The following is a 24,395-nucleotide window of genomic DNA, read 5'->3' as shown; positions in this document are numbered from 1 at the left end:
AGTAGTCAATTACTTGATAACATTCATAGATGTTTGCATATCTGACTTTTATTTTTTGTCTATTTTAACTTGACAGTGATCTCAGTAATTCTGATGCAGGAGTAGGTTGTTTCCAAGGTGAAGATATAAGCAAGCCAGCCGTTACTATGTGTTATATTAGTCCAAGGCTTTGACTGCTTCTTGGTCCTCCTTGTCTGACTCTGAAGTCACTGTCCTGTTGGTAGTAACATGAATCAGTTCCAATATACAGAATTCAGTTATGAACACAATGCAGCATGAAAATAACTTTTGAAAATTTCCTCAACAAAAATTTACTGTTGTGGATTATGAATATACATTAGGTTTTGCAACCAACTATATGCTTATCTGTAGAAATGGTCACTAAACTGTAAAGTTTGATCTGAAGGGCAGGGGAGAAGACCTCCTACCCTAAAGGTATTTTGCTAACCCAAGCATCAAATCCATGAGATTTCATCATTGGTAATTGATTAACCAGGATTACCCATTGTGGATTCTCTTTGGATTTCTTCTGAAAGGTCTCAGGACCACTAAAGCCTTACTGTGAACCCATTTTCCAATTCTTAGGAAGATCTTGTGATGGAGGGGTAGTAAGGCTGCATCTCTTTGTAGGGAAGGTTTGGGCAGTGAGGACAGGATGGAGGGAGAAGAGGCCAAAAGCAAAGTGTTTTACACAATTGCATTTAAAATGTTTACAAAATTTAAAAATGTTTATAAATTTATAGTATAAAAGCATCACTTTCTAAATTAGCTAATAGTGAGTTATATGACAGTTTTGAACTAAAGTGTTTGTTACACATATTTTTGGAATTTTAACATGTTGGCAGTGTGTCAGGCAATTTGGTGACCCAATTCCTCACAGAGCTTATACTATACCTACAGACAAGACAAACATATGTGAAAAATTATATAACTTAAGAGATAGTAAGAATTTAAATAATTAGAAAATATGGCCAGAGCAATGCATGATCATTGCCAAAAAACTTGTACAGAAAATAATTATCAGAAGTTCAGAAGAGGATGATGTCACAGTGAAATGGAATAAAATTCAAGGCTTCAGGATGGAGGAGAGAGTTTATGTACAAAAGGAATTCAGCAATGAAGCATTTAAGTTATTATGAGAATTACCCATTAAGCTGTGAAATGCTATTTTACTCTTAGATAAATCATTATTTCTTGATTGGGTTAGTTTTGCTCCACCCTTGCATGCTAAGTCTGGCTAAAAAAGCAGGAAATTAAGAAAGGTATTAATTCATCACTTAGAGTCTAAAACCATTGCCAGCATGGACTGTTTTAATAACTCTCAACATGATACTAGTGTAATCAGAGCTGGGGATCTCTTAGACCTAAAACTAAGTGTGGGTAGGGGAAGGCATAGCCAGCAAGGCATGGTGGTCTCTGACTCTAGTACCCCAGGATGAGAAGGGAGGGAAGAGAATGTGTACAGAGATTCAAGGCTGATTTGCTCTCCAGGTTATGCCAATTTATGCTTGCAAGTTCTACTGATATACAAGTGGATACACAGGCTTTAATATACATGAGGAGGTTTATTTGACTTAAGAAATCCTAATAGGGGCTGGTGTTGTGGTGTATCCTGTTAAGCCACCTCCTGTAACACCAACATTCTGGCTGTTCCACTTCCAATCCAGCTTCCTGCTAATGCACCTAGGAAGACAGCAAGACAGCAAAAGATGGTCCAAGCACTTGGGCTCCTGCCACCCACATGGGAGACTTGCATGGAGTTCCTGGCTTCTGGCTTCAGCCTGGCTCAGCCTTGACTGTTGTGGACATTTGGGAAATAAACCAGCGAATGGAAGATAAATAATAAATAAGTACATGATTTTTTAAAGAAATCCCTAATAGAGTGAAGTGGGTCTTTAGAAGGTTAAAAGGTAAGAGGCAAAACGAGTAAGAACAAAGAAGTACTTCTCTACATGGCATCTAGAAGAGATGAGACTGTTGTTTTCAAGATTTATTTTATTTATTTAGAAGATAGAGTTACAGAGAGAAAGAGAGAGATGGAGAGGTCTTCCATCCTCTGGTTCACTCCCAAATGTCCACAACAGCCAAGGCTGAGCCAGGCTGAAGCCAGGAGCCAGGAACTCCATCCAGGTCTGCCACCTGTGTGGCAGGAGCCCAAGCACTTGGACTATCTTTTACTGTTTTGCTGTCTTCCCAGTTACATTAGCAGGGAGCTGGATTACAAGTAGAGCAGCTGGGACTTGAACCAGTGCCCATATAGGATGCCAGTGTTGTAGGCAGCAGCTCAACCCATTATGTCACAATGCCAGCCCTGAGATGAGACTATTTTTGATAGAATTAAACTTACTTTGGTTTTTGTACCTTGACCTTCGGTTTATAAGGCAGGGAAATCAGTTCTTTCTAAAAAACAAAACAAAACCAAAATCAAAATGAAAAAATTTTAATTCAGCACTGACATTTACTGAGATAAAAAAAAAAACTGAGATAAAGACATCAGAGTTTATAAAAACTAGCTTCTTAAATCTGGCAACTAAGGGATCAAAATTTTCCAGATTAGAGAATTCGGGTTTCATTCAGAAATGTGTTTGTGTAGCCATAAGTGTACAGGGAGCTAGTATTATATTTGTAAGGTTTGTTTCTCTTCATTTAGCATTTATTTTTATATGATCTAGGCAAGATAATTGTAAAATGAATATTAGCACTGTAGTAGCCTACATTAATAACCTATGGCTTTATAGTATGTAAACAATAAAGCCTACTGACAATAAAACCTCATTTCTTATGTTGGAAGAGCTGCAAACTCTAGATGTAGTTTCAGGTTAGCAAAACTGCTGAACTATCTGTTATCTGTACTCTACTCCCTTCCAGTATGTAGAAGGCTATGGATTTAAGGGATCCATCTTTAAAACTTCTGAGAATTTGCCACAGTTCATCTCTCCAGGTACTTATTTGAAAACCACTATATCCGTCTCACTGTGATCCTTTCTTCTCTTTGTTTTCGTAAGAGTTGGAGAATCTCATCTCTCTTCTTAGCCTGTATGAAGGGAAAAAAATTGTGGGTGATTTTTTGACTCAATAAAAAAGGTTTGTGTCTATTGGAAGGTGGAATTCTTCATATTTTCTTGTATTCACAGGACTAAATATCTTTTCATGATTTATACTTTTTTCATTTATAACACTCAGAAGATGCATTGGGTTTTGGGCCTAAATGTGATTTGTCCCTATCTGATAATAACTTTTTTTAAGATTTTATTTATTTATTTGAAAGGTAGAGTTATAGGCGGAGAAAGGGAGAGACAGAAAGATCTTCTATCTGCTGGTTCACTCCCCAAATGGCTGCAACAGCCAGAACTGAGCCAATCTGAAGCCAGGAGCTAGGAGCTGCTTCTGGGTCTCCCATGTGGGTGCAGGAGCCCAAGCACTTGGGCCATCTTCCATTGCTTTCCCAGGCCATTAGCAGTGAACTGGATTGGAAGTGGAGCAGATGGGACATGAACCGGCACACACATGGGCCGAGGCCTAGCCTACCACACCACAGCACTGGCCCCTTAACTTTTATTAAGACCTTATCACACAAACTGCACTTAGCCCTTTATAGACATTGTGTCACGATTTTGATATTACTATTATTCCATTTTACAAATGAGGAAACTGAAGCTTAAATACTTAACAAAAGCAGAACTAAATTTGATTCTAGCTCCATTTGACAATATAGTCAAACTACTGACCAGCACTAAACTGCCACTAAACTATGGCAAGATACAGGATCAGTAAGCTCACAGCATGCCGCTCCCTAAATCCAAGTTGAAGAGGGCTTTCCTTAGTTTCTTGCCTGTGGGAGAAAACCCTTATTCTGTTATCTCTTCTTTCCCTGTTTTAGATATTGAGACGTGTCATTCTCAGCTAATTATTCTTAAATGCAAAAATGTAATCTTACATTAAAATGTGAGTTAGTGCAGACATAAAGATTTATTAAAATACAGATATAAAATAGGTAAATATAGATATAATTCTGTTTTTCCATAGAATCCCACTAACTTCAGTTCAGGAGATAGCCACACAGAAAATATCATTTTTTTTAACTTTTATTTAATGAATATAGATTTCCAAAGTACAGCTTATGGACTACATTGGCTTCCCCCTCCCCCCCAATGACTTCCCTCCCACCCGCAACCCTCCCCTTTCCCGCTCTCTCTCCCCTTCCATTCATATCAAGATTCAGAAAATATCATATTTAAAGTGGGAAAAAAAATGAAAACTTGAGAATCTAACAAAACTTGTAGCTTCAAATGACCAAGTCTAATGAAAGAAATTTGGTTTAGATCAAGGCCAGAAGAATTAAGAATTGAGAATAAGGGGCTGGTGTTGTGGTGCATCAGGGTAAGCTGATGCTGGTGCTGTTGGTATCCCATATCAGAGTGTTGATGTGAATTCTAGCTGTTCTGCTTCTGATCCAGCTCCCCAGTCGTGTGCCTAGGAAAGTGGTAGATGATGGATGGCCCAAGTACTTGGGTTCCTGCCACCCACACAGGAGACCTGGATGGAGTTCCAGGCTCCTGGCTTTGGCCTGATCCAGATAGGGCTGTTGTGGCCATTTGAGGAGTGAACCAGTGGATAGAAGATCTCTCTCTCTCTCTCTCTCTGCCTCTCCTTTCATACAGCCTTTCAAATAATAAATAAATAAACTTAAAAAAAGAAAGAAGTGAGAATAAGAGATTTGCCATAGCCAGGTAATCTAAATTTACTGAGTACTGTCCTGTTTTCCTAGAGCTGCTCTAACAAAGTCCCACAAACTGGATGGCTTAAGACAACCCTCTTGGGAGACAGCACTGTAGCACAGTGGGTTAAGCTGCTGCTTGCAGTGCTGCCATCCCATATGGACACCAGTTCAAGTCCCAACTGCTCCACTTCTGATCCAGTTCCTTGCTGATGTGCCTGGGAAAGCAGCGGATGGCCTAAATACTTGGAACCCTGCATGCACGCTGGACACCTGTATTGAGTTCCAGCCTCCTGGCTGCATTCTGGCCCAACCATGGCCATCTGGGGAGTGAGATATCTCTCTCTCTTTCTCTGTCCCTGTCTCTGTAACTCTGCCTTTCAAGTAAATAAAAAAATGTTTAAAGACCATAATATGTATTATCCCTCAGTATTGGAAGTCAGAAGCCTGAAATGCAGGTGTTGGTAGGGCCATGTTCTGTCTGAAGTTGATAGGGTGTCTTTGCCTCCGTCTAGTTTCTGGTAGTTTGCTGGAAACCTGTGACATCCCTTCACTAGCATAACTCCAGTCGCTGCCCTTGTTGTCACATGGCATGCTTCCTGGCTGTCTCTGTCTTCACGTGGCCATCTCCTTATGAGGCTCCAGACATGGGGATTAGGGGCCCTCCCTACTTCATGACCTCATCCTAACTAACTGCATCAGCAAAGACCCTATTCCCAAATAAAGGTCTGATTTTAAGGTACTGAGGGTTAGGACTTCAATATATTTTGGGGGGGGGATTTATTTTAACCCATAATAAGCATCTAATATAATATATATAATTATACATTATATAATATATTATATATAATATTATATTATATATTTTATTTATATATATTTATATATAATAAATGTATATATTCATTTTAACCCATAATAAGCATCTAATATAATATATATTATATTATATATTATATATTGCACATATAATATATAATATAATTCCAGCATGCAAGTTGTCCATGGATTTTATGGGAAAAAAAGCCAAGTAAATTATTTCAAATGCTCTCTGGTGGGGTTAGTATAGGGCGCAATGGAAGAACGGAAGGTCAGGGACTCTTAATTCATTCTAGGGGCTGGGGGAGTCAGAGAAGATGTTCCAGAGGAGCTGATGTCCTGCGTGGACCTGAAAGTGGGAGTCACCAGATCATGATGGAGACAGGACAGGGGAGAAAGCTTTGGCAGCCAAGGAAATCAGGTGTGCAGGCTGCTGTACTGCTAAGTAGTTCCTCAGGGCGATTCTCCAGTCCTGATGCCTCAGGTGCAAAAGAAGCTGGAAATTTCAGGCACGATCCACCAAGACACACGGGAGCACGCTCATGGTGGGCAGCTGTGGGCAGCAGCCGGGGTGGGCACACTGCATGCTTGGTTATGCATCATTCTCTTCAACACCCAGGGATCTTACCTTTTCTCAGCCTACAGTTTTCATTTTATTTATTTATTGACAGGATGTCGGCCTTTTACTTGAATTTTAGCCATAATATGTCACAGTTCTTAAAAGAAAAAAAATTCTGGGTACTTCGGAAACCCAAGCTAAATTTTACAGTATCCGTCAATTTATTATAGAGGGAATAAAATAATATCTGTTGATGAAAGCGTGGGCTATCTTCATTGTAGGTTTTCAATGTTAGTGTTTTTTCCATTACATATCTTCTCAATTGGATGAATTCCTCCCTTACTGTGATTACATGGCCTTTATACCTTTATTTTGATACTGATCTCATTCTCCCTGCTTTGTTTCTTAGTTGTCACCAGGTCTCTTTCAGAATCTTACTCATCTTTTTATCTTTCCTTGGAGCTCCTTGGTGACTTCCATGAGTTTCTGCTGGATTGAATTGATTGAGTCATGATGTTATGAAAGGAATCTTTGTACTCTCTAATGCACAATTATTAGCCTAAGCAACAACAAAAACTTCTAGAAAGTGAAATTCAACAATGGATAAGTTTAGTTCTTAAAATCCCCAATGAATAAAGCTATATAATTTTTCTGTGTAACTACTGACAAGCCATAGGTAAATGCTTCTAATATAAGATTTAAATAGTTAGCTACAAGATGCAAAAAACAGAATAAAAATATATTCATTTTTTCCCTTTAACTTCAGGTCCTCTTTAAAATTGCAATGGATTTTAGTACATAATTCATTTTATATTATAATATGATGTACTAGAAACAAAGATTTCAAATGTGATTTGATTTCTGCTTCCTGGACATGCTTCCTGAGAATGAATAACAAAACTATTGTAAACATCTGAGTCATCTGAACAAAAACGTTGTGGACTATTCTAAGAAATCTCTGCCAGGAAAGCTAAATACAGTTCATGGTTAGACAAAATCCACACAACTTACGCTATTAGTGGAGAAGAATAATTTACGTGTTTGTTTCATAACAACAAAAGAATCCTTGTTTTTAATCATAGTGTTTTGGTGAGATTCATTAATGGAATTTTATGTTTTCAAGACATTTTTATCATTTAATTCCTAAAATAACATTAAAACAGGATCAGAATTATTTATAATTCCTTAATACTGGGTATTTACTTGTATTTATACATTTTATTTATACTATTCATGAGAGGGCTTAAAAACTCATGGAAAATTCACATTGTCATTTAATTTATTTTTTGTGAACTTTTTGAGGCCCTCTTGTATTCACTGTACTCATAAAAATTAATTACGTAATAAAAATTTGCTCCAGAAAATTAGGCTACAATAATACACAAATGTATTGCCTCATAGCTGGCTAGTGAATTTTGGTGTCACTTTGAGAATTAAATTACTTAGTTCTCTCTCTCTCTCTCTTTTTTTTTTTTTTAATTTTTGACAGGCAGAGTGGACAGTGAGAGAGAGAGACAGAGAGAAAGGTCTTCCTTTGCCATTGGTTCACCCTCCAATGGCCGCCGCGGCTGGCGCACTGCGGCCAGCGCACCACGCTGATCCAATGGCAGGAGCCAGGTACTTATCCTGGTCTCCCATGGGTGCAGGGCCCAAGCACTTGGGCCATCCTCCACTGCACTCCCTGGCCACAGCAGAGAGCTGGCCTGAAAGAGGAGCAACCGGGACAGAATCCGGCGCCCCGACCGGGACTAGAACCCGGTGTGCCGGCGCCGCAAGGCAGAGGATTAGCCTAGTGAGCCGCGGCGCCGGCCTAGTTCTCTCTTTTGAACCTTTGAGAAGCAAACAACTTTGGTGGCTAAACAGATTAACGAAGTCAACTTCAACTTCTTCTTCTTCTTTTTCTTCTTCTTCTTCCTCTTCCTCTTCCTCCTCCTCTTCCTCCTCCTCCTCCTCTTCCTCCTCCTCCTCCTCTTCCTCCTCCTCCTCCTCTTCCTCCTCCTCCTCCTCCTCCTCCTCTTCTTCTTCCTCTTCCTCCTCCTCCTCTTCTTCTTCCTCTTCCTCCTCCTCCTCTTCTTCTTCTTCCTCTTCCTCTTCCTCCTCCTCCTCTTCTTCTTCTTCTTCCTCCTCCTCTTCTTCCTCTTCTTTTTCCTCTTCTTCTTCCTCTTCCTCCTCTTCCTCCTCTTCCCCTTCCTCCCCTTCTTCCTCTTCCTCCTCTTCCCCTTCCTCTTCCCCTTCCTCCCCTTCTTCCTCCTCCTTCTTCTTCCTCTTCCTCCTCCTCCTGCTCCTTCTTCAAGATTTATTTATTTGAAAGTCAGAGTTACACAGAGAGAGAAGGAAAGGCAGAGAGAGAGAGAGGTCTTCCATCTGCTGGTTCACTCCCCAGTTGGCCGTAATGGCCGGAGCTGTGCTGATCTGAAGCCAGGAGCCAGAGCTTCTTCCAGGTCTCCCACGTGGGTGCAGGGGCCCAAGGACTTGGGCCATCTTCTACTGCTTTCCCACACCATAGTAGAGAACTGGATTAAAGTGATGCAGCCAGGGCTCGAACTGGCCCCCACATGGAATGCCGGCACTGCAGGCGGCAGCTTTACCCGCTACTCCACAGCGCTGACTCCTTTTCCTCTTCTGATCCAGCTCTCTGCTATGGCCTGGGAAAGCAGTAGAATATGGTCCAGACACTTGGGTCCCTGCACCCAAGTGGGAGACCTGAAAGAGGCTCCTGGCTTCTGGCCATTGCGGCCATTTGGGGAGTGGACCTGTCGATGGAAGACCTTTTTCTCTGTCTCTCCCTCTCACTGTCTGTGGCTCTCTCAAATAAATAAATAAAATCTTTTTTATAAAATGGTAAGTATTGTTTTAACTACACCTACTTTCTCTTCTCCAACTGTAATCAGTAATCTGTAGGTTGGAGGTTTGTGATTTTGGATAAATCAAAGGACCACACCTCTGAGTCTTGGGTTGTTCATCTCTAAGAATTGTTGTGAAAATTGGAGATAATATAAAAACTGCTTAATGTAATGTATGACATATGGTGGTCATGTAATAAATGGTAGCTGTTATAACATTATTTATTATTATGAGAGAAGATTTTTATTTTAATGCTTTCAAAAATGTTGAAAAGAGTGGAGGAAAAGAGGAAGGATGGATAGTTTATCTTCTGTGCACAGGCATGGAAGAATTCTGATGGTTCAACTTCTGATCTCTGGGTTGGAAAGGAGAAACAGGAGGGGTGTCTTAGACACTATTTGCCATTAAATATGTATGGCAAATTCTCCGTCCACAAGTTCTCTGGTGTGTTGTAAACTTTCTTCTCAGGTAATCTTCAGGCTATAAAAATTCTTAATAAACATTAGACTTTGCAAGAAAGGCCTTTTCTTCTCAAGACCTGGCTGTCATGTGAAACTTGCATTTCTTCCTTGGATTAAGATGGAAATTTTTTGAGTTAAAGGTTCACCAGAAATAACATGAGGTAGCACTTATTTCTTGATTAATATTACAATAGCCAAAGAAATTTTCTCTTGACTATCATAGTATGAAAGCTGGCTTGCTGAATTTAATTTAAAGAATGTCCTAGAAGAGTATTGAAATGATTCCAAAATCAGCTCTTTGCTCAGTTACCTGGCACTCACTCAACAGACAGAGAATCAAGAAACTCTTGAAATCAGTAGGGGATAGAAGTGAACCACCATGGCTCCATTTTCAGATGGACCCAAATTTAAACCCTAGTTACTCTATTTTAGCTGAAATTTTAGGTATTTTAGTTAAGAAGTACTGGAGGAAATATATTAATTCAATTAAAAGTTAAAAGAAGTATTCTTTCTTTTTTTTAAGATTTATTAAATTTATTTGAAAGTCAGAGTTACACAGAGAAAAGGAGAGGCTGAGAGAGAGAGAGAGAGAGAGAGAGAGAGAGAGAGGTCTTCCATCCACTGATTCACTCCCCAGACCCAGATGTAACTCTGCCTTTCAAAATACATTTTTTAAAAAGTGATTAAAAAAAAGCAGTTCAGTTAAAATCTGGAAGTAAGAATGAGCTTAAAGATGCTTAAATGGCAGTAAATTTCACTTGAATGGAACAAGATGAGGCAGAAAGAGAGAGAGAGAGAGAGAGAGAGAGAGAGAGAGAGAGAGTCTTCTATCTGCTGGTTCACTTCCCTAATTGGCCACAATAGTCAGAATTGCGTTGATCTGAAGCCAAGAGCTAGGAGCTTCTGAGTTTCCCTCATGCATGTAGGGGCCCAAGGATTTGGGCCATCTTCCACTGCTTTCCCAGGCCATAGCAGAGAGCTGGATCCGAAGTGGAGCAGCCGGGACTTGAACCAGTGCCCATATGGGATGGCAGCACTGCAGGCTGCAGCTTTGCCCGCGCTATGACACAGCACTGGCCCCAGTTATGTCTTTTAATTAGGATAGTATACTTGGATGACAATGCCATTGGTAATCTCTTCATCATCCTTTGAGATATATCACTTTAGTCAAAGCATTTCCATTTAATACTAAAGCTTATTTCGTACCTGATAAAATTCTATTTTTCAGGCCAGCGCTGTGGCTCACTAGGCTAATCCTCCGCCTTGCGGCGCTGGCACACCGGGTTCTAGTCCCGGTCGGGGCACCAGATTCTGTCCCAGTTGCCCCTCTTCCAGGCCAGCTCTTTGCTGTGGCCAGGGAGTGCAGTGGAGGATGGCCCAAGTCCTTGGGCCCTGCACCCTATGGGAGCACCTGGCTCCTGTCTTCGGATCAGCGTGGTGTGCCGGCCGCGGCGGCCATTGGAGGGTGAACCAACGGCAAAGGAAGACCTTTCTTTCTATCTCTCTCTCTCACTGTCCGCTCTGCCTGTCAAAAAAAAAAAATTCTATTTTTCAGTCATGAGTTGAAGAAAACGAGAGATGGCAAAGAAGAACAGATGCTCACTGGTATCAGGCATTGTCTGAGTTTCTTACAGGTTATCTCATTTAATCTTTATTGTACAATGAGGTCGGCATTGTTACTACCTCTTTACACATAAAAACAAACACTTTTTCTTAGGGTCATCTAATTAACTGTTAACTAGAAGGTCCAAGAATTCAAATATATTTCCAGTTCTGTTTGATTTTGTAGCCTACTTTTGCTATATTTCTTCAAACACATATAGAGATTTTGGAGTTCATCTCCCCTCCCACTACACACAAACCACAATGATAACAACAGAATGGTTTCTTCACTTAACTTTCATTTCAAATATAAAGAATTAACTAAGATTAACTATGGTGGAGAAGACAAATGCAGTCTCTGATGTCACAGAAAAAAATTATATTTGAGTAGAAAATGTGTGCTGTGGAAATAAGTATACAGCAGGGGGAGCTAATCCAGCCTGGGTTCAGCCTTGATCAGATTTTTTTTTTTTTTTTTTTTTTTTTTTGACAGGCAGAGTGGACAGTGAGAGAGAGACAGAGAGAAAGGTCTTCCTTTTTGCTGTTGGTTCACCCTCCAATGGCCGCCGCGGCCAGCACGCTATGGCCGGCGCATCACGCTGATCCGAAGGCAGGAGCCAGGTGCTTCTCCTGGTCTCCCATGGGGTGCAGGGCCCAAGCACTTGGGCCATCCTCCCTGCACTCCTGGGCCACAGCAGAGAACTGGCCTGGAAGAGGAGCAACCGGGACAGAATCCGGTGCCCCGACCTGGACTAGAACCTGGTGTGCTGGCGCCGCAGGGAGGAGGATTAGCCTAGTGAGCCACGGCACCGGCCAACCTTGATCAAACTTAATTCAGGTATTCAGCACTATCATGGGCACTTTGTAAAAAGTGGGTATAGAGTAAAGAATAGTTGAATTACAGTGATACTCATCAACTGATGAGTTTTCTATGTTCTTCCTTAGTGTAAGCTAAATATTTATGATAGATTTTTGATTTTAAGTTCTTATAAAATGGGAATAACATTCCAAATTTAGAAATTAAGTAGAACCAATAGATTAAAAACTTTTATCTTCCTGAGGCTCCAGAATTTAAACATTTTAAAAACTTCTATTTATTTTCATTTTATTTGAAAGGCGGAGAAAGACACAGACAGAGAGAGATCTTCCATTTGGTGGTTCACTCCCCAAATGCCCACAACAGCAAGGGCTGGGCCAGACTGAAGCCAGGACCCAAAACTCAATGCAAGTCTTCTCCCATGTGAGTGTTAGGGACCCAAGTCTTTGAGTTATGACCTGCTGCCTCACCGGGTGTGCCTTAGCAGGAAGCTGGAATTGGAAGTGGAGGAGCGGGGACTTGAAGTAGGCATTCTAATATGGGATATGGGCATCCCAAGCAGTGTATTAAGTACTAAGCCAAATGCCTGCCCCAGAATATAATTTTTAATTTTATTCCAATGATTGGCAGTTGAATATTCCATAGGGGCTCTAGGGAATTTCAATTCTTATTCTACAGAGAATCTTTTCTATTTTTAAAAATTTTTTATTTTTGACAGGCAGAGTGGACAGTGAGAGAGAGAGAGACAGAGAGAAAGGTCTTCCTTTGCTGTTGGTTCACCCTCCAATGGCCTCTACGGCCTTTGCACCACGCTGATCCGAAGCCAGGAGCCAGGTGCTTCTCCTGGTCTCCCATGGGGTGCAGGGTCCAAGCACTTGGGCCATCCTCCACTGCACTCCTGGGCCATAGCAGAGAGCTGGCCTGGAAGAGGGGCAACTGGGACAGAATCCAGCGCCCCAACCGGGACTAGAACCTGGTGTGCCGGTGCCGCTAGGCGGAGGATTAGCCTATTCAGCCGCTGAGCCGGCCTCTACAGAGAATCTTAATCCTCAATAGGTTTCATTTTACATCTGTGTTACAAATGCAATCATGAGGAAGGTGGGAATTATGATGGACTTAAAATAAGTCCATCATATCAAATCCTACACTTGGGCTTGATTTCAAAGACCTGTGTGCACCTCTTGCCTTATCGAGTTTGATAACTATGAATTTACTGCTATTCCCTGTGAAATCTGAGATCTGCTATGCAGATTCTGAAATTAACTGAAATTGCTATGTAGAGTCTATAACTGCCATATAGTAAATTTATATCTACTATAATAAGATACAGAACTGTTGGACTTCAAATAATCTACTATGCACTTTAAAAGACAGGCTGAATAATCAGTGAAAAGGCTTTCTCCAGTACTCATATACAGTTAGAAAGTAGATTCCACTATACTAATCTATGAGAGTGAATGGAAGATGTTATAGGATTATTAATTGGAAACAGGAAGAGTGCTGACTTTTAAGAAAAATATGCAGTTCTAAGCACCTTCCTTTCCATACCTCCTATAAAATGCTTGACCCTGGCTCACTTCCCAGCTCTGTTATATATATATGTAATTTTCATTTAAAAAAATAACAGCTTAGTTAATGAGAAAAACATAGCATTCATTCTACAGGAGGCAAAATGTATTTTTTTACAAAACTGTCTTGACATTATTTTAAAGGGCACTGTTTTCTTAAAAAGCAGTAAACAAGGTTTGAATTTTAATGTTGAGAAATATGGTCATAAAATGAACATTACATTTCAAAATTCACTGATGTATATGTATAGTAGGGATACCTCTCTATTACTGAATTGTATCTTGACAATTCAGTCTGCGGTAGTTATCAACACTTGTCGTTTAGAAGACAAAAGTCTATTGAGTTTTTAGGAGTTTCATCATGTTGACGGTTATAGAGATATGATGAATGGGTGAATGGGACTGACCTCATCTTTCAGATATGTCTTTCCTGTCCGGCCCATAGGACTTAAGAAGGAGGGGTAGGGGATTCTCCACACAGAGGACTCTCAAGCATTATCTCTGGCCCATACTTCTCCTAGTTTCTAACCTATATATTCTCAGGCTTGACAGCTCTATCTGCTTATCTCAAACTCAATAAGTCTAAACTGAACTTATAACCCTTCCCTGCAAGAAAATTCATCATCTGACCTTCCTCTAATGTTCTTTATTTCAGAGAATGGCTCCATCCGTTCTGTTATGCAAGCCAGAAAATTCAGTTATCTTTAATGCTTTGCTATGCCTTGCCTTCCATATCCAATTTTATAACCCAAGTACTAGTTATTTTACTTCTTAAATATCTCTGAAGTATCCTTTTTCCTACCCTGCCCACATCGTTCTAATCCAAGCTACTGTCATCTCCAGTGATGCAAGGGCTTCCAGTCTGGTTTCCCCATTTCTGCTCTGGCCACTTTCAACCCATTCTCCATATGATAGTCTTCTGATTTTTTTCCAAGAAAATTTGATATTATAATCCACAACAGAAAAACCCTTCAGTGCTTACTGTTCCTGGTGTGGCTTAATCTTCCTCTCCCATTACTGCTTCGGCCATTCGATCTCTGAAGTGCACTCACTATGCCTTCAGGAGGGTCTTGGTACATGCTGTTTCTGCGGCCTGGAATGCCCTTCCAGTGCTCCCTCAGCACTGTATAGACAATATAATTTGACTAAGGATTTTTTCATATGCCTTTGACAGAAGCAAAGGACAAAGGTAGATTACAATGTGTCATGATTATTCTTTGAGTTACTTGATTCACAGAATATTATAATTATTTCATTTTGCATTCAATAGGTTCATTTAGGGGCCAGGGCTATGGCATAGCATATTAAGTCTCTGCCTGTAACTCTGGCATCCCAAATAGGTGCCAGTTTGATTCCTGGTTGCTCCACTTCCAATCCAGCTCCCTGATAATGTGCCTGGGAGAGCAGCAGAGGAAGGCCCAAGTGCTTGGGCCTCTGAACCCACATGGGAAACCTGGATGAAGCTCCTGGCTCCTGGCTTCAATCTGTCCCAGCCCTAGATGTTGTGGCCATTGTGGGCGTTACTCAGCAAATAGAAGCTCTCTCTCTCTCTCTCTCTCTCTCTCTCTCTCTAACTCTGCCTTTCAAATAAAATAAACATTTTTAATAAAAAGTTTCATTTAATTATGTTTTATAAGCAAATAATTAATGTAGGTACATTTCCAATAGTTTGTTTAATACTTATCAAATGTTTTGTTCTTGAGGTGCAGTGAATAGAAGACATAGTATACAGATCTTTGGAAAGAAGAGATGCATTTATGGTATGACTGTCTAACCCTGGGGCTGGGTCTATATGGGGCAAATGAATTCAGCTTTTTAATCTAAAATCTTATTCTTCTTCCACTTAGGTTTCCAGGGACTGTAGATATCACTAAAGAAGATTTATTTATTTATTAAAGATTTATTTTATTTATTTTGATAGGCAGAGTTACAGAGAGAGAGGTCTTCCATCCACTGGTTCACTCCCCAAATGGCCACAATGGCCGGTGCCAGGCCAGGCCAGAGCCAGGAACTGAGAGCCAGGAGCTAGCTGCTTCTGTATCCCCCATGTGCGTACAGAGGTCCAAGCACTTGGGCCATCTTCCACTGCTTTCCCAAGTGCATTATCAGGGAGCTGGATTGGAAGTGGAGCAGCTGGGACTTGAACTGGCGCTCATATGGGATGCTAGCACCGCAATAGCATGTGCCCCACTAAAGATTTAGAGGGGAATGTTATCTGTCAAGTGAAAATGTTTTCCAAGATTAAATAATTTTTAAAAACAAACTGGCACAACAGATAATGTAGAAGAGTAAAACACACTTACATGGTCCTTAAATTATCATTTGCTACTAAAATATTTGCTTGTTACTATAAATGCACAGTCTGGTTTTATGACTCTTCCACATGAATGTTTTGATGAATTAGGAGCAACAGGAATTTAAATGGCTAAGTATTTGTTGTTGGTGAAGAGAAACTCACCTCTTTCTGGTGGTATTTTGTTTATGGGAGTAAAGGAATTTTGTAAATATTACATTAGGGTTAGGTAGCAACTAAAAGCTGGGTTAATACTGTGTTACTGGGAAAAATTGTCTAGGTCGATCTCCATCATTTAGACACAAAAGAGGGTTTTCTTTTCTCTCGCCAACTCCCTACAGCTTTGCTTTGGCTCTGTGTGGCTGGCTTAAGGCTCTGAGGACCCCTTTCACAACTTTGGGAGTGTATGGGCAATGGATGATCACGCTACAGGTTTCCCACTTTCATGAGTCAGTGTCTAAAAATACATTTTTGTGAAGCTTCTGAGAGTCCTCTTCTAAGAATAATGTCATCACTGCGTGAGTTGTTTTCTGGTCCAAGGAAGGTCTATGTAGCAAACTTTGAGGGAAGACTTACCCTATGGGCAGTGCTGGTTGTATGGGATGTGTAACAGAACAGATTAAAACCCCATGCCCCAAAAAGAGCCCATCAGAGATATTTTTCTGAAGATTATATATTTTCCTTGTAAAAACCTTTGTTTCACATTCACTCAAATTAAAGCTTTGATTCCAAATATGTCATCTATATATGCCTTAAAATAGTTCTCTGATCTCTTCTTCCTTCTTCCATGAATTATTTATAATTCTTTTCATAATGAGATAATCAGCTAAAGAGCTTTCTCAAAGGTGGCAAAACTAAAAAGCAAATTAGTTTTATGATTTCAAAGAATTAGCTGACTATTCATTTATTATAATGTTTTCAGACTACTTTAGAACTCTCAAAGGAAGAATAATGGTCCAGTATAGTGCTATAAGGTTTCCTTTATGGACATAGTAAGCCATTTAATCTTGACAGACCCAGTTGTTTTTGATTTCCTGCCATGGATATCCATCACAGAAATAGTGGTTGTGATTAATAGCATTTTGTCCACTAACCCAAAGCATTTATAATGTATACCTGGAAAACATTCCAAAATGGAGAGTAACATTAAAGTTTAAAAAAAACCTGTAACAACTGAAAAATCAATATCCATTGGGTGAACAGGGTTATAAAGACACTTTCAGAAAAAAATGGAAAACAAATTTTTAGATTCCCAATAATTTTAAGAAGAAAGTGAAGAAATAAAACTTCAAGAGAATTTATGGGGAAAAGTTTTCCCATTTTAAGATGAAAAATTATACCTGAAATATCAATGTATATGTTTTAAAATGTGAAAGGTTATCTTAAGTAGATAATTACAAATATCTTACTAGTTAAAAAGATATCCTCCCCTCAACTTACTTTCTACCATCAGGCTAAAAATTCTAGAATAGTGGTGGCAGCAATGCAGAGTACTACAGACTTAGGAAAACAGTGGTATCCAAAAACTAATTCTATTTCAATAATTAGAGTGAGTCACATTTCCTCCCATTATATCCAGATCCATGAGATAAAGCAAAACTGAGAGGTGATGTGCTAAGAAACTAAATTTTGGTGATATTCTTGCAAAAACAATCAGCCTAAAAAATTTGCCAGATAGGTGTGGAAAAGACTAAACAAAATTTAAATTTCTGGGCCCTAGCTGTGGCGCAGCAGGTTAAAGCCCTGGCCTGAAGTGCCAGCATCCCATATGGGCGCCGGTTCTAGTCCTGGCTGTTCCTCTTCTGATCCAGCTCTCTGCTGTGGCCTGGGAAAGCAGTAGAGGATGGCCCAGGTCCTTGGGCCCCTGCACCCATGTGGGAGACCTGGAAGAAGCTCCTGGCTCCTGGCTTCGGATCAGCACAGCTCCAGCTGTTGCGGCCATCTGGGGAGTAAACCAGCAGATGGAAGACCTCTCTCTTTGTCTCTGCCTCTCTCTGTAACTCTGTCTTTCAAATAAATAAAATAAATCTTACTGTCTCTCTCTCTGTCCACTCTGCCTGTCAAAAACAATTTAAATTTCACTTTACACACCATTCATTCACTCATTAATTAGTTCAGTTATGCATTCATTTATTCAACCAATAAATATTCATTGAGTTTTGATAACCAGAAAGGCATTAGGTTAAGCAAATGAGACATGACCTCTGCCTTTAGAGTGGACATTTGTTGAGTGCAAACTATGGCTAGGTGTTTTACATATTTTTTTAATAGAAAGCTTTTATTTAGTAAATATAACTTTCAGAAGTACAACTTTGGGATTATAGTGGTTCTTCCCCCCATACTTGTCCTCCCACCCCTAAACCATCCCACCTCTTATTCCCTCTCCCATCTCATTCTTCATTAAGATTCATTTTTAATTATCTTTATATATATAAGATCAACTCTATACTAAGTAAAGATTTCAACAGTTTGCACCCACATAGACACACAAAGTGTAAACTACTGTTTGAAGACTAGTTTTACCATTAATTCTCATAGTACAACATATTAAGGACAGAGGTCCTACATGGGGAGAAAATGCACAGTGACTTCTATTGATTTAACAATTGACATTCTTATTTATGACGTCAGTGATCAGTGTCATGAGCTGCCAAGGCTACAGAAGCCTCTTGAATCCACAAACTCTGACATTATTTAGACCAGGCCATAATCAAAGTGGAAGTTCTCTCCTCTCTTCAGAGAAAGCTACCTCCTTCTTTGATGGCCCCTTCTTTCCACCAGGATCTCACACACAGAGATCTTTCATTTAGCTTATTTTTTTGTCACAATGTCTTGGCTTTTCATGCCTGAAATGCCCTCATGGGCTTTTTAGCTTGATCCAAACGCCTTAAGGGCTGACGTGTTTTACATATCTTATATCAGCTCGATGAGATGATTTTTGTCTCATCACTTCTCCTACTGGCGTTAAACTGCTGACTCAAAGTTACACAAATGGTAGATGGAAGAGTTAGGCTTACAAATCCACCATGTTGTCTCTGAAGTCCACAACATTATGGTGCCCACAATATAGCATGAAGCAGAGAAACATACAGTTACTGACACTAAAGATCAGAGACAGTAAGAAATACAGAGAGAAGATATGTCATTTGCCATGCACACAGAAAGGAGCTGTTCATTCTGTTTAACAGTCTCTAGATAACCTCTTGGAAGGCTTCACATCGGCTGAAAGTTAAGTTGGCCCTTGAAGGTAACTGAGTTATGCATTTTGGGTAGAGACGTGAAAGTGCATGGTTTGTTGGAGAAACCGCTTAGCCCCACAAATGGAAACAGTCTCTCCTTATTCCTGCTGTGTTCATACAACAGTAGTTCTGAATTTTAGAATATTCCTGTTTGTCAGCACACCTGAACAATGCCACGGTCAGAAATCATTGCAATACAATGCGCCTACTATGGAGTCAATTTCCTGGGCTTTGGAGGTGGGATGCTGGCCCTTGTAGCTACACTCTGTCACTGACTGGTAGTGGGACCTATGGAAAAGTATTTAAGCTTTGGTCAGACTGTGATAATATCAGGGTCTATTTTAGGGAGTGCTTGTAAACTGCTTAGCTTAGTGTAAAGCACACAATGTGCACTCAATAAATTGGTTGTTATATCACAGCATCTCAGGAAATCTATGCGTATTCAATTATTGCAAGAATCTCTTGGCTATCTTTTTTTTTAAAAAAAAAAGATTTATTTTATTTATTAGAAAGGCAGAGAGAGAGAGAGAAAGAGAAAGTGATCTTACATCTGCTGGTTCACTCCTCAGAGAACTGCAGTGGCTAGGGCAGGGCCAGCCTGAAGCCAGGAGCTGAGAACTCCATTTGGGTCTTTAATGTGGGTAGCAGGGGCCCAAGTACTTGGACCAGCTTCCACTGCTTTCCCAGGCACATTAGCAGAGTGCTAGATCAGAAGCAAAGCAGTCAAGACTAACCTGAACTCTAATATGGGATGCCAGTGTCGTAGACAGCAGCTTAACCTGCTATGCCACAACCCTGGCTCCTTGGTTGTCCTTTCATACTGTGGCACTGTTTGAGTACAACTACACAGTATTGAATTGTCCTATATGCTCAGATGGCACAGTTTTAGAAATATTCTTTGCTCCACCTGTTGGCTTAATGTTCTGACCTCATCTTCTACTCTCAAGAAATACAGAATCATCTTCTGTACTGCACTGCAAGACTCATTTGGTTTAATGTACAGTGTGGCAGATAGTGTGCATGTTTCAGTAGAGAAAAAATGTTTTTTTTTTCCTATCATCACTTCAGTAGCATATTTGAGAAGCGGTAAATAGTGTGCCTTGACCTAAGTGGTTAAGAATCAAATATACGGAGTGTGTGTGGTGGGGGTGGGGCAGGAAGCAAGGGAAGGGGGAGTAATAGAAGAAATCAGGTTATGGTCAGATTGGAAAGGAACTTTAATATGCTGCAGCAAGTTTAGTCCTGATCCTGTAGGAGGAAATGGGGAGCCATGAGAGGAAAGACCAAGGTAGGAGAGCAGCATAACCAGAGTTGGATTTAAGGAGGATAACTATTACATCCTCGGGGTTTGCTTTGCATATTGTCTGACAAACTCTACATCTTGAAAAGCTCAGCACCTTTGGGGAGGTTTCTTGATTCCCTAAGCTTGGTTTTGATGTCTTCCAATGCATCCTCACAGTATTATGTTCATGTATCTATCATAGCAATATAATTGTTGACTTTAATTGGTTGTCTGTCTCCCTCACCAGATTGTAAAGTCTTTGAGATAAGGGACCACGTCTTATCTTTGCATTCCTACCATCTAGTACAGTGCAGCCAATCTGTAGGGGACTGGTTCAGGACCCCTGTGGATACTGAACTCCATGGATGGTCAAGTCCCTTGTATGAAATGTATTTACATGTAACCTACAGACATCCTCCTGTACACTTTAAGTAACTCTGGGTTATTTATAATGCCTAATATAATGTAAATACTTGTTATACTGTATACTTTAGGGAATGGCATGCTCAATACAGACACAATTTTTTTTTTTTTTGACAGGCAGAGTGGACAGTGAGAGAGAGAGACAGAGAGAAAGGTCTTCTTTTGCCATTGGTTCACCCTCCAATGGCCAGCGCGCTGCAACCAGCGCACCGTGCCGATCCGATGGCAGGAGCCAGGTACTTATCCTGGTCTCCCATGTGGGTGCAGGGCCCAAGCACTTGGGCCATCCTCCACTGCACTCCCTGGCCACAGCAGAGAGCTGGCCTGGAAGAGGGGCAACCGGGACAGAATCCGGCGCCCCGACCAGGACTAGAACCCGGTGTGCCGGCGTCGCAAGGCGGAGGATTAGCCTAGTGAGCCACAGCGCCGGCCAATACAGACACAAATTTAAAAAAATACACTTTTGCTCTGCAATAGGTTTGTATGTGAGATACAGAAAACTGATTATACTTGCACACAGCAGGTTCTAAATAAATATCTTAGTTTAATTAAGAACTGAATAGAAGGACCTCAGACAAGGAAACCAGTTCTGAGATTATTAATTTAACAGTCCGTTTGCATTACATCCACCTGTAACTCATAACAGATTGTCCTATTGAAAAAAGCTGATAAAAACATAATATTTTTGATCTTTAACTTTTTATTTGCAATCCTTCCCTAAAATGAAATAAGATGAAAATTAAATCACAAAGGTACCAAAGACATTGACTTTTAATTCACTGAAATTAGGCTTTTTCTCTTATAAAGTCCTGATAGAAATACACAGTACCTAATACCCTAAAAAGAGAATAAAATGCTAGCTAATTATTTCTGATCACTTAATTTGAAGGGATCCCCAGCAGTCCACAAGGTAAATTAATGTGATCAGCAAACTCCAAAGTATCGTTCTGTAATTTATGTGGAATTCCCGATAAGTCTTCAGAGTTTGCCAATATGTCCAACGATTATAGATGTTAGGCCAAAACAAATTCTCTATCTTTGCTTTTATACTGCAGGAACAGTTACAGGAATAGAATTTATCCATTAACTAAATGAAATGTTTCTATAAATCACTGTTTTAATTACTGAGTTAAAGGCTGCACTGGTATCATGAAAAGCAAAGTAAGGAGGTTGCCAAAAAGAGATGTGCGCTTTGTTGCTTTGACTACAGCGTGTTTAATTCCAGCTGTTAGTCAAAACAGGTCTGGATGACACTCATTCCTCTTTGATCATTTAATTTTGAGCTATTAGGACAACTAATTCTATTTAATTTTCCCTGTTCTGGCAATATTTCTGTTTTTTTTTTTTTTTACATTGTATATGGTTGGTGCCTTATTGGATGGAAAGTGTGTGAATAGATCTTTCTCCATTCCTCCCTGATCCTGCTGTTCTTGTATATCCTGGGACTACAGAGACTGAAAACAGTCAGAGTTAAATGGAATTTTGAAATCCTCAACTAAAAATTTAATGAAGTTATCTCCATTTACCCAAGCTGACACACCAGAAGTAGCAAATTTTTATATACAAGTTGTTAAAAAAGAACAATCAGGAGGCTGGTGTTGTGGCATAGTGGGTTAAGCTGTTGTCTGCAATGCCGGCATCCCATATCAGAGCATCAGTTTGATTCCCAGCTGCTCTGCTTCTAATCCAGCTCCCTGCTAACGTGCTTAGGAAAGCAGTGGAAGATGGCCCAAGTGTCCGGGGCTCTGCCATCCATGTATGAGACCTGGATGGAGTTCCTGGCTCTTGGCTTCAGCCTGGCCCAGACCTGGCTGTTGCAGCCATTTAGGGAGTGAACCAGCAGATGGAAAACCTTTCTCTCTCTCTGCCTTTCTCTTTCTCTCTGCCCACCCCACCATTGCTCTGCCTTTCAAATAAATCAATCTTTTTCTAAAAAAAAAGAGAAGAATAATCAGGATTATTCAGACATTTAATGGAAATAAGATGATTTACTGAAATACAGACCTACCTTTTGGAGATACATCATTTTCTCCTCAGATTCTTGCATCTTTAGGGCTTCAGCAATGATGTCTGGATTCTCTAGAGGCAATAAGGCCAAACTCAATCTTCAGCAGTTTTGTAATGATTTTACAACATCAGTGACATAAAAATGGGTAACGGTTCAAAGATCATGTATAGAATAGAAAAGCAAACACAAATACATACTCTATGTTGACGCTTTACATAAACCAAATTCATAAATAATTAGAGACTGAATTAATTAGCTGTGGCTCCAGGAAACTTCTAATCTCTTTAGATGATGAGTAAGCCTGAGTCCAGAGATAAGAAAAGATCTCTAAGGAGGACTTATCTGTAGGACCAGAGACTCCAATTTCCACATTCCTCTTTAACCAGCTACAGGAGTGTAGATGTTGTCCTCTGCATGTAGATACTGTGTGTGTGTAGAGGTTTGGGACCCTAAGGCAGGAACTTGGGTGTGCAATTTAGAAAGTTATGTCAAAGGTAAAGTTGTACCTGTGTACTTACTACCTGTTCTCTGAAGAATACAAGAGTCAGGATGTGGAACAGGCACAAAACTTGGTACTTACTGTTTCTCTCCAGGGAAGAAGGCTGGGAGTGACTTTTCTCTAAACAAAAGGGAAGTGAAGAAATTATCAGAACAGACCACAGCATTACAGGTATTTGAATTTTCTATACCTATAAACGTTGCACAGTAACTGTTTCCGTACCCGAGGCCTCAGCAAGCACTTACAATTCAAGGAGCTTGATTTCTAACTGGAGTTCGCCTTCAGCTTTCTCTAAGGCTTTCCACTTCGAACTCATGTAAACTACTGTCCCTAATCTCCTTTTAGCCAACATACAGCATTTCCTGAGACTATTCTATGCTGAGACTCATACCATTTCCAAGTAGATGCTCCCTACTTTAAGATGGAACAAAGATATCAGGGATGGTGTTGATGGTGGGGGCGGGAGAGGACTGCTGGGAAGGTTCAGGACCTGTTGCGTATTTGTATATACCCTTCAGACATTTGAAGTGAGAGAGTCTCATTTGCGCAGTTCCTCGGGCAGGCTCTGCGCGAAGGGAATCTGGTGTCCTCTGGGTTGCTCACGGTGGACGGGAGGCGGCTACTTCACTCACCGGGCGCGACGCTCTGGGAGGCCCGCGCCACCGGCAGACGCTGACTGCTACCCTGGCGCAGCACCAGCTGGGATTCACTCGGGGGATACAAGGAAGCCCGGAGCCAGAACTGCTTAGCCAAGCTGGCATCCAGTTCCGAAGAGCCGGCGAACACCAGTAATCCCGGAGGGCAGATTTCCGGGGACTCCTTTCGACCGTTGCGACCCTCGCGGGCTCCCATTTCCATGGCAACTGAGGACGCTTCTTCAGGCTCCTTCACCTCACCCCCAGCCCCGCCCCCTGGGAAAACCGCCAAGTTCGTAATGGCCGCGGCCGAAGCCTTCAGTTGGCTGCGCAGGTGTGGCTGGCCCGTGCGCAGTTGCGGGCTATCGAAGGCCACTTTTGGGGTGATCACAGCCCTCGGGACCAGTCCGAGCCTTGGATCGAGATGATGTCAAACATCAACGTTGGGACGTGTCCTGTCCTGTCGGAGTAGTGGGGAAGCACTTGAGCCTCTTACATCCTTAGCCTTCCGCACCGTCTCCCACCATCCCCATCAGCCCCAACGCCCCATCTCCCCCTCCCCTTTCTAGGCCAGACCGCCACGGCTCAGCGCCCGCGGCCACGGAAGTTCTGGGCCTGCGCTGGAGAAT

General features: G+C 40.9%; 1 protein-coding gene across 4 annotated transcripts; it reads right to left on the bottom strand.

Moving 5' to 3' along the window:
• Positions 1 to 28: 28 nt before the first annotated feature.
• HOATZ (HOATZ cilia and flagella associated protein) lies at positions 29 to 24,301 on the bottom strand. Of its 4 annotated transcripts, none has more exons than XM_008261613.4 (6): positions 23,764 to 24,280; positions 23,213 to 23,251; positions 22,633 to 22,703; positions 2,975 to 3,034; positions 2,348 to 2,400; positions 29 to 214 (listed from the first exon to the last, which is right to left on the bottom strand). In XM_008261613.4, the coding sequence occupies exons 1-6, from the start codon at positions 23,987 to 23,989 to the stop codon at positions 157 to 159; spliced, it is 507 nt and encodes a 168-aa protein (XP_008259835.1). In that variant the 5' UTR covers positions 23,990 to 24,280; the 3' UTR covers positions 29 to 156. The 4 variants fall into 4 exon arrangements, with proteins under 4 accessions (XP_008259835.1, XP_008259842.1, XP_051675786.1 ...); XM_051819840.2 differs by lacking the exon at positions 29 to 214 and adding an exon at positions 939 to 1,683 and having other exon boundaries at positions 23,764 to 24,185; XM_008261620.4 differs by lacking the exon at positions 2,975 to 3,034 and having other exon boundaries at positions 23,764 to 24,287.
• Positions 24,302 to 24,395: the final 94 nt, after the last annotated feature.

Source organism: Oryctolagus cuniculus, chromosome 1 (assembly GCF_964237555.1).
Source record: "Oryctolagus cuniculus chromosome 1, mOryCun1.1, whole genome shotgun sequence".
Classification (NCBI taxonomy): domain Eukaryota; kingdom Metazoa; phylum Chordata; class Mammalia; order Lagomorpha; family Leporidae; genus Oryctolagus; species Oryctolagus cuniculus.
The sequence above is the reverse complement of the archived record's forward strand: the minus strand, read 5'-3'. Positions and strand labels throughout refer to the sequence as shown.

Excerpts from the sequence above, each read along its gene's own strand:
- HOATZ (XM_051819840.2), bottom strand. The coding sequence starts at position 23,989 with ATGGAAATGGGAGCCCGCGAGGGTCGCAACGGTCGAAAGGAGTCCCCG. Across the intron at positions 2,401-2,974 it reads AAAGAGAAGAAAGGATCACA|AAAGAACTGATTTCCCTGCC; the intron begins GTGAGACGGATA and ends TTTGTTTTTTAG. Across the intron at positions 1,684-2,347 it reads GTCAAGGTACAAAAACCAAA|GTGCATTAGCAGGAAGCTGG; the intron begins GTAAGTTTAATT and ends CTGTCTTCCTAG.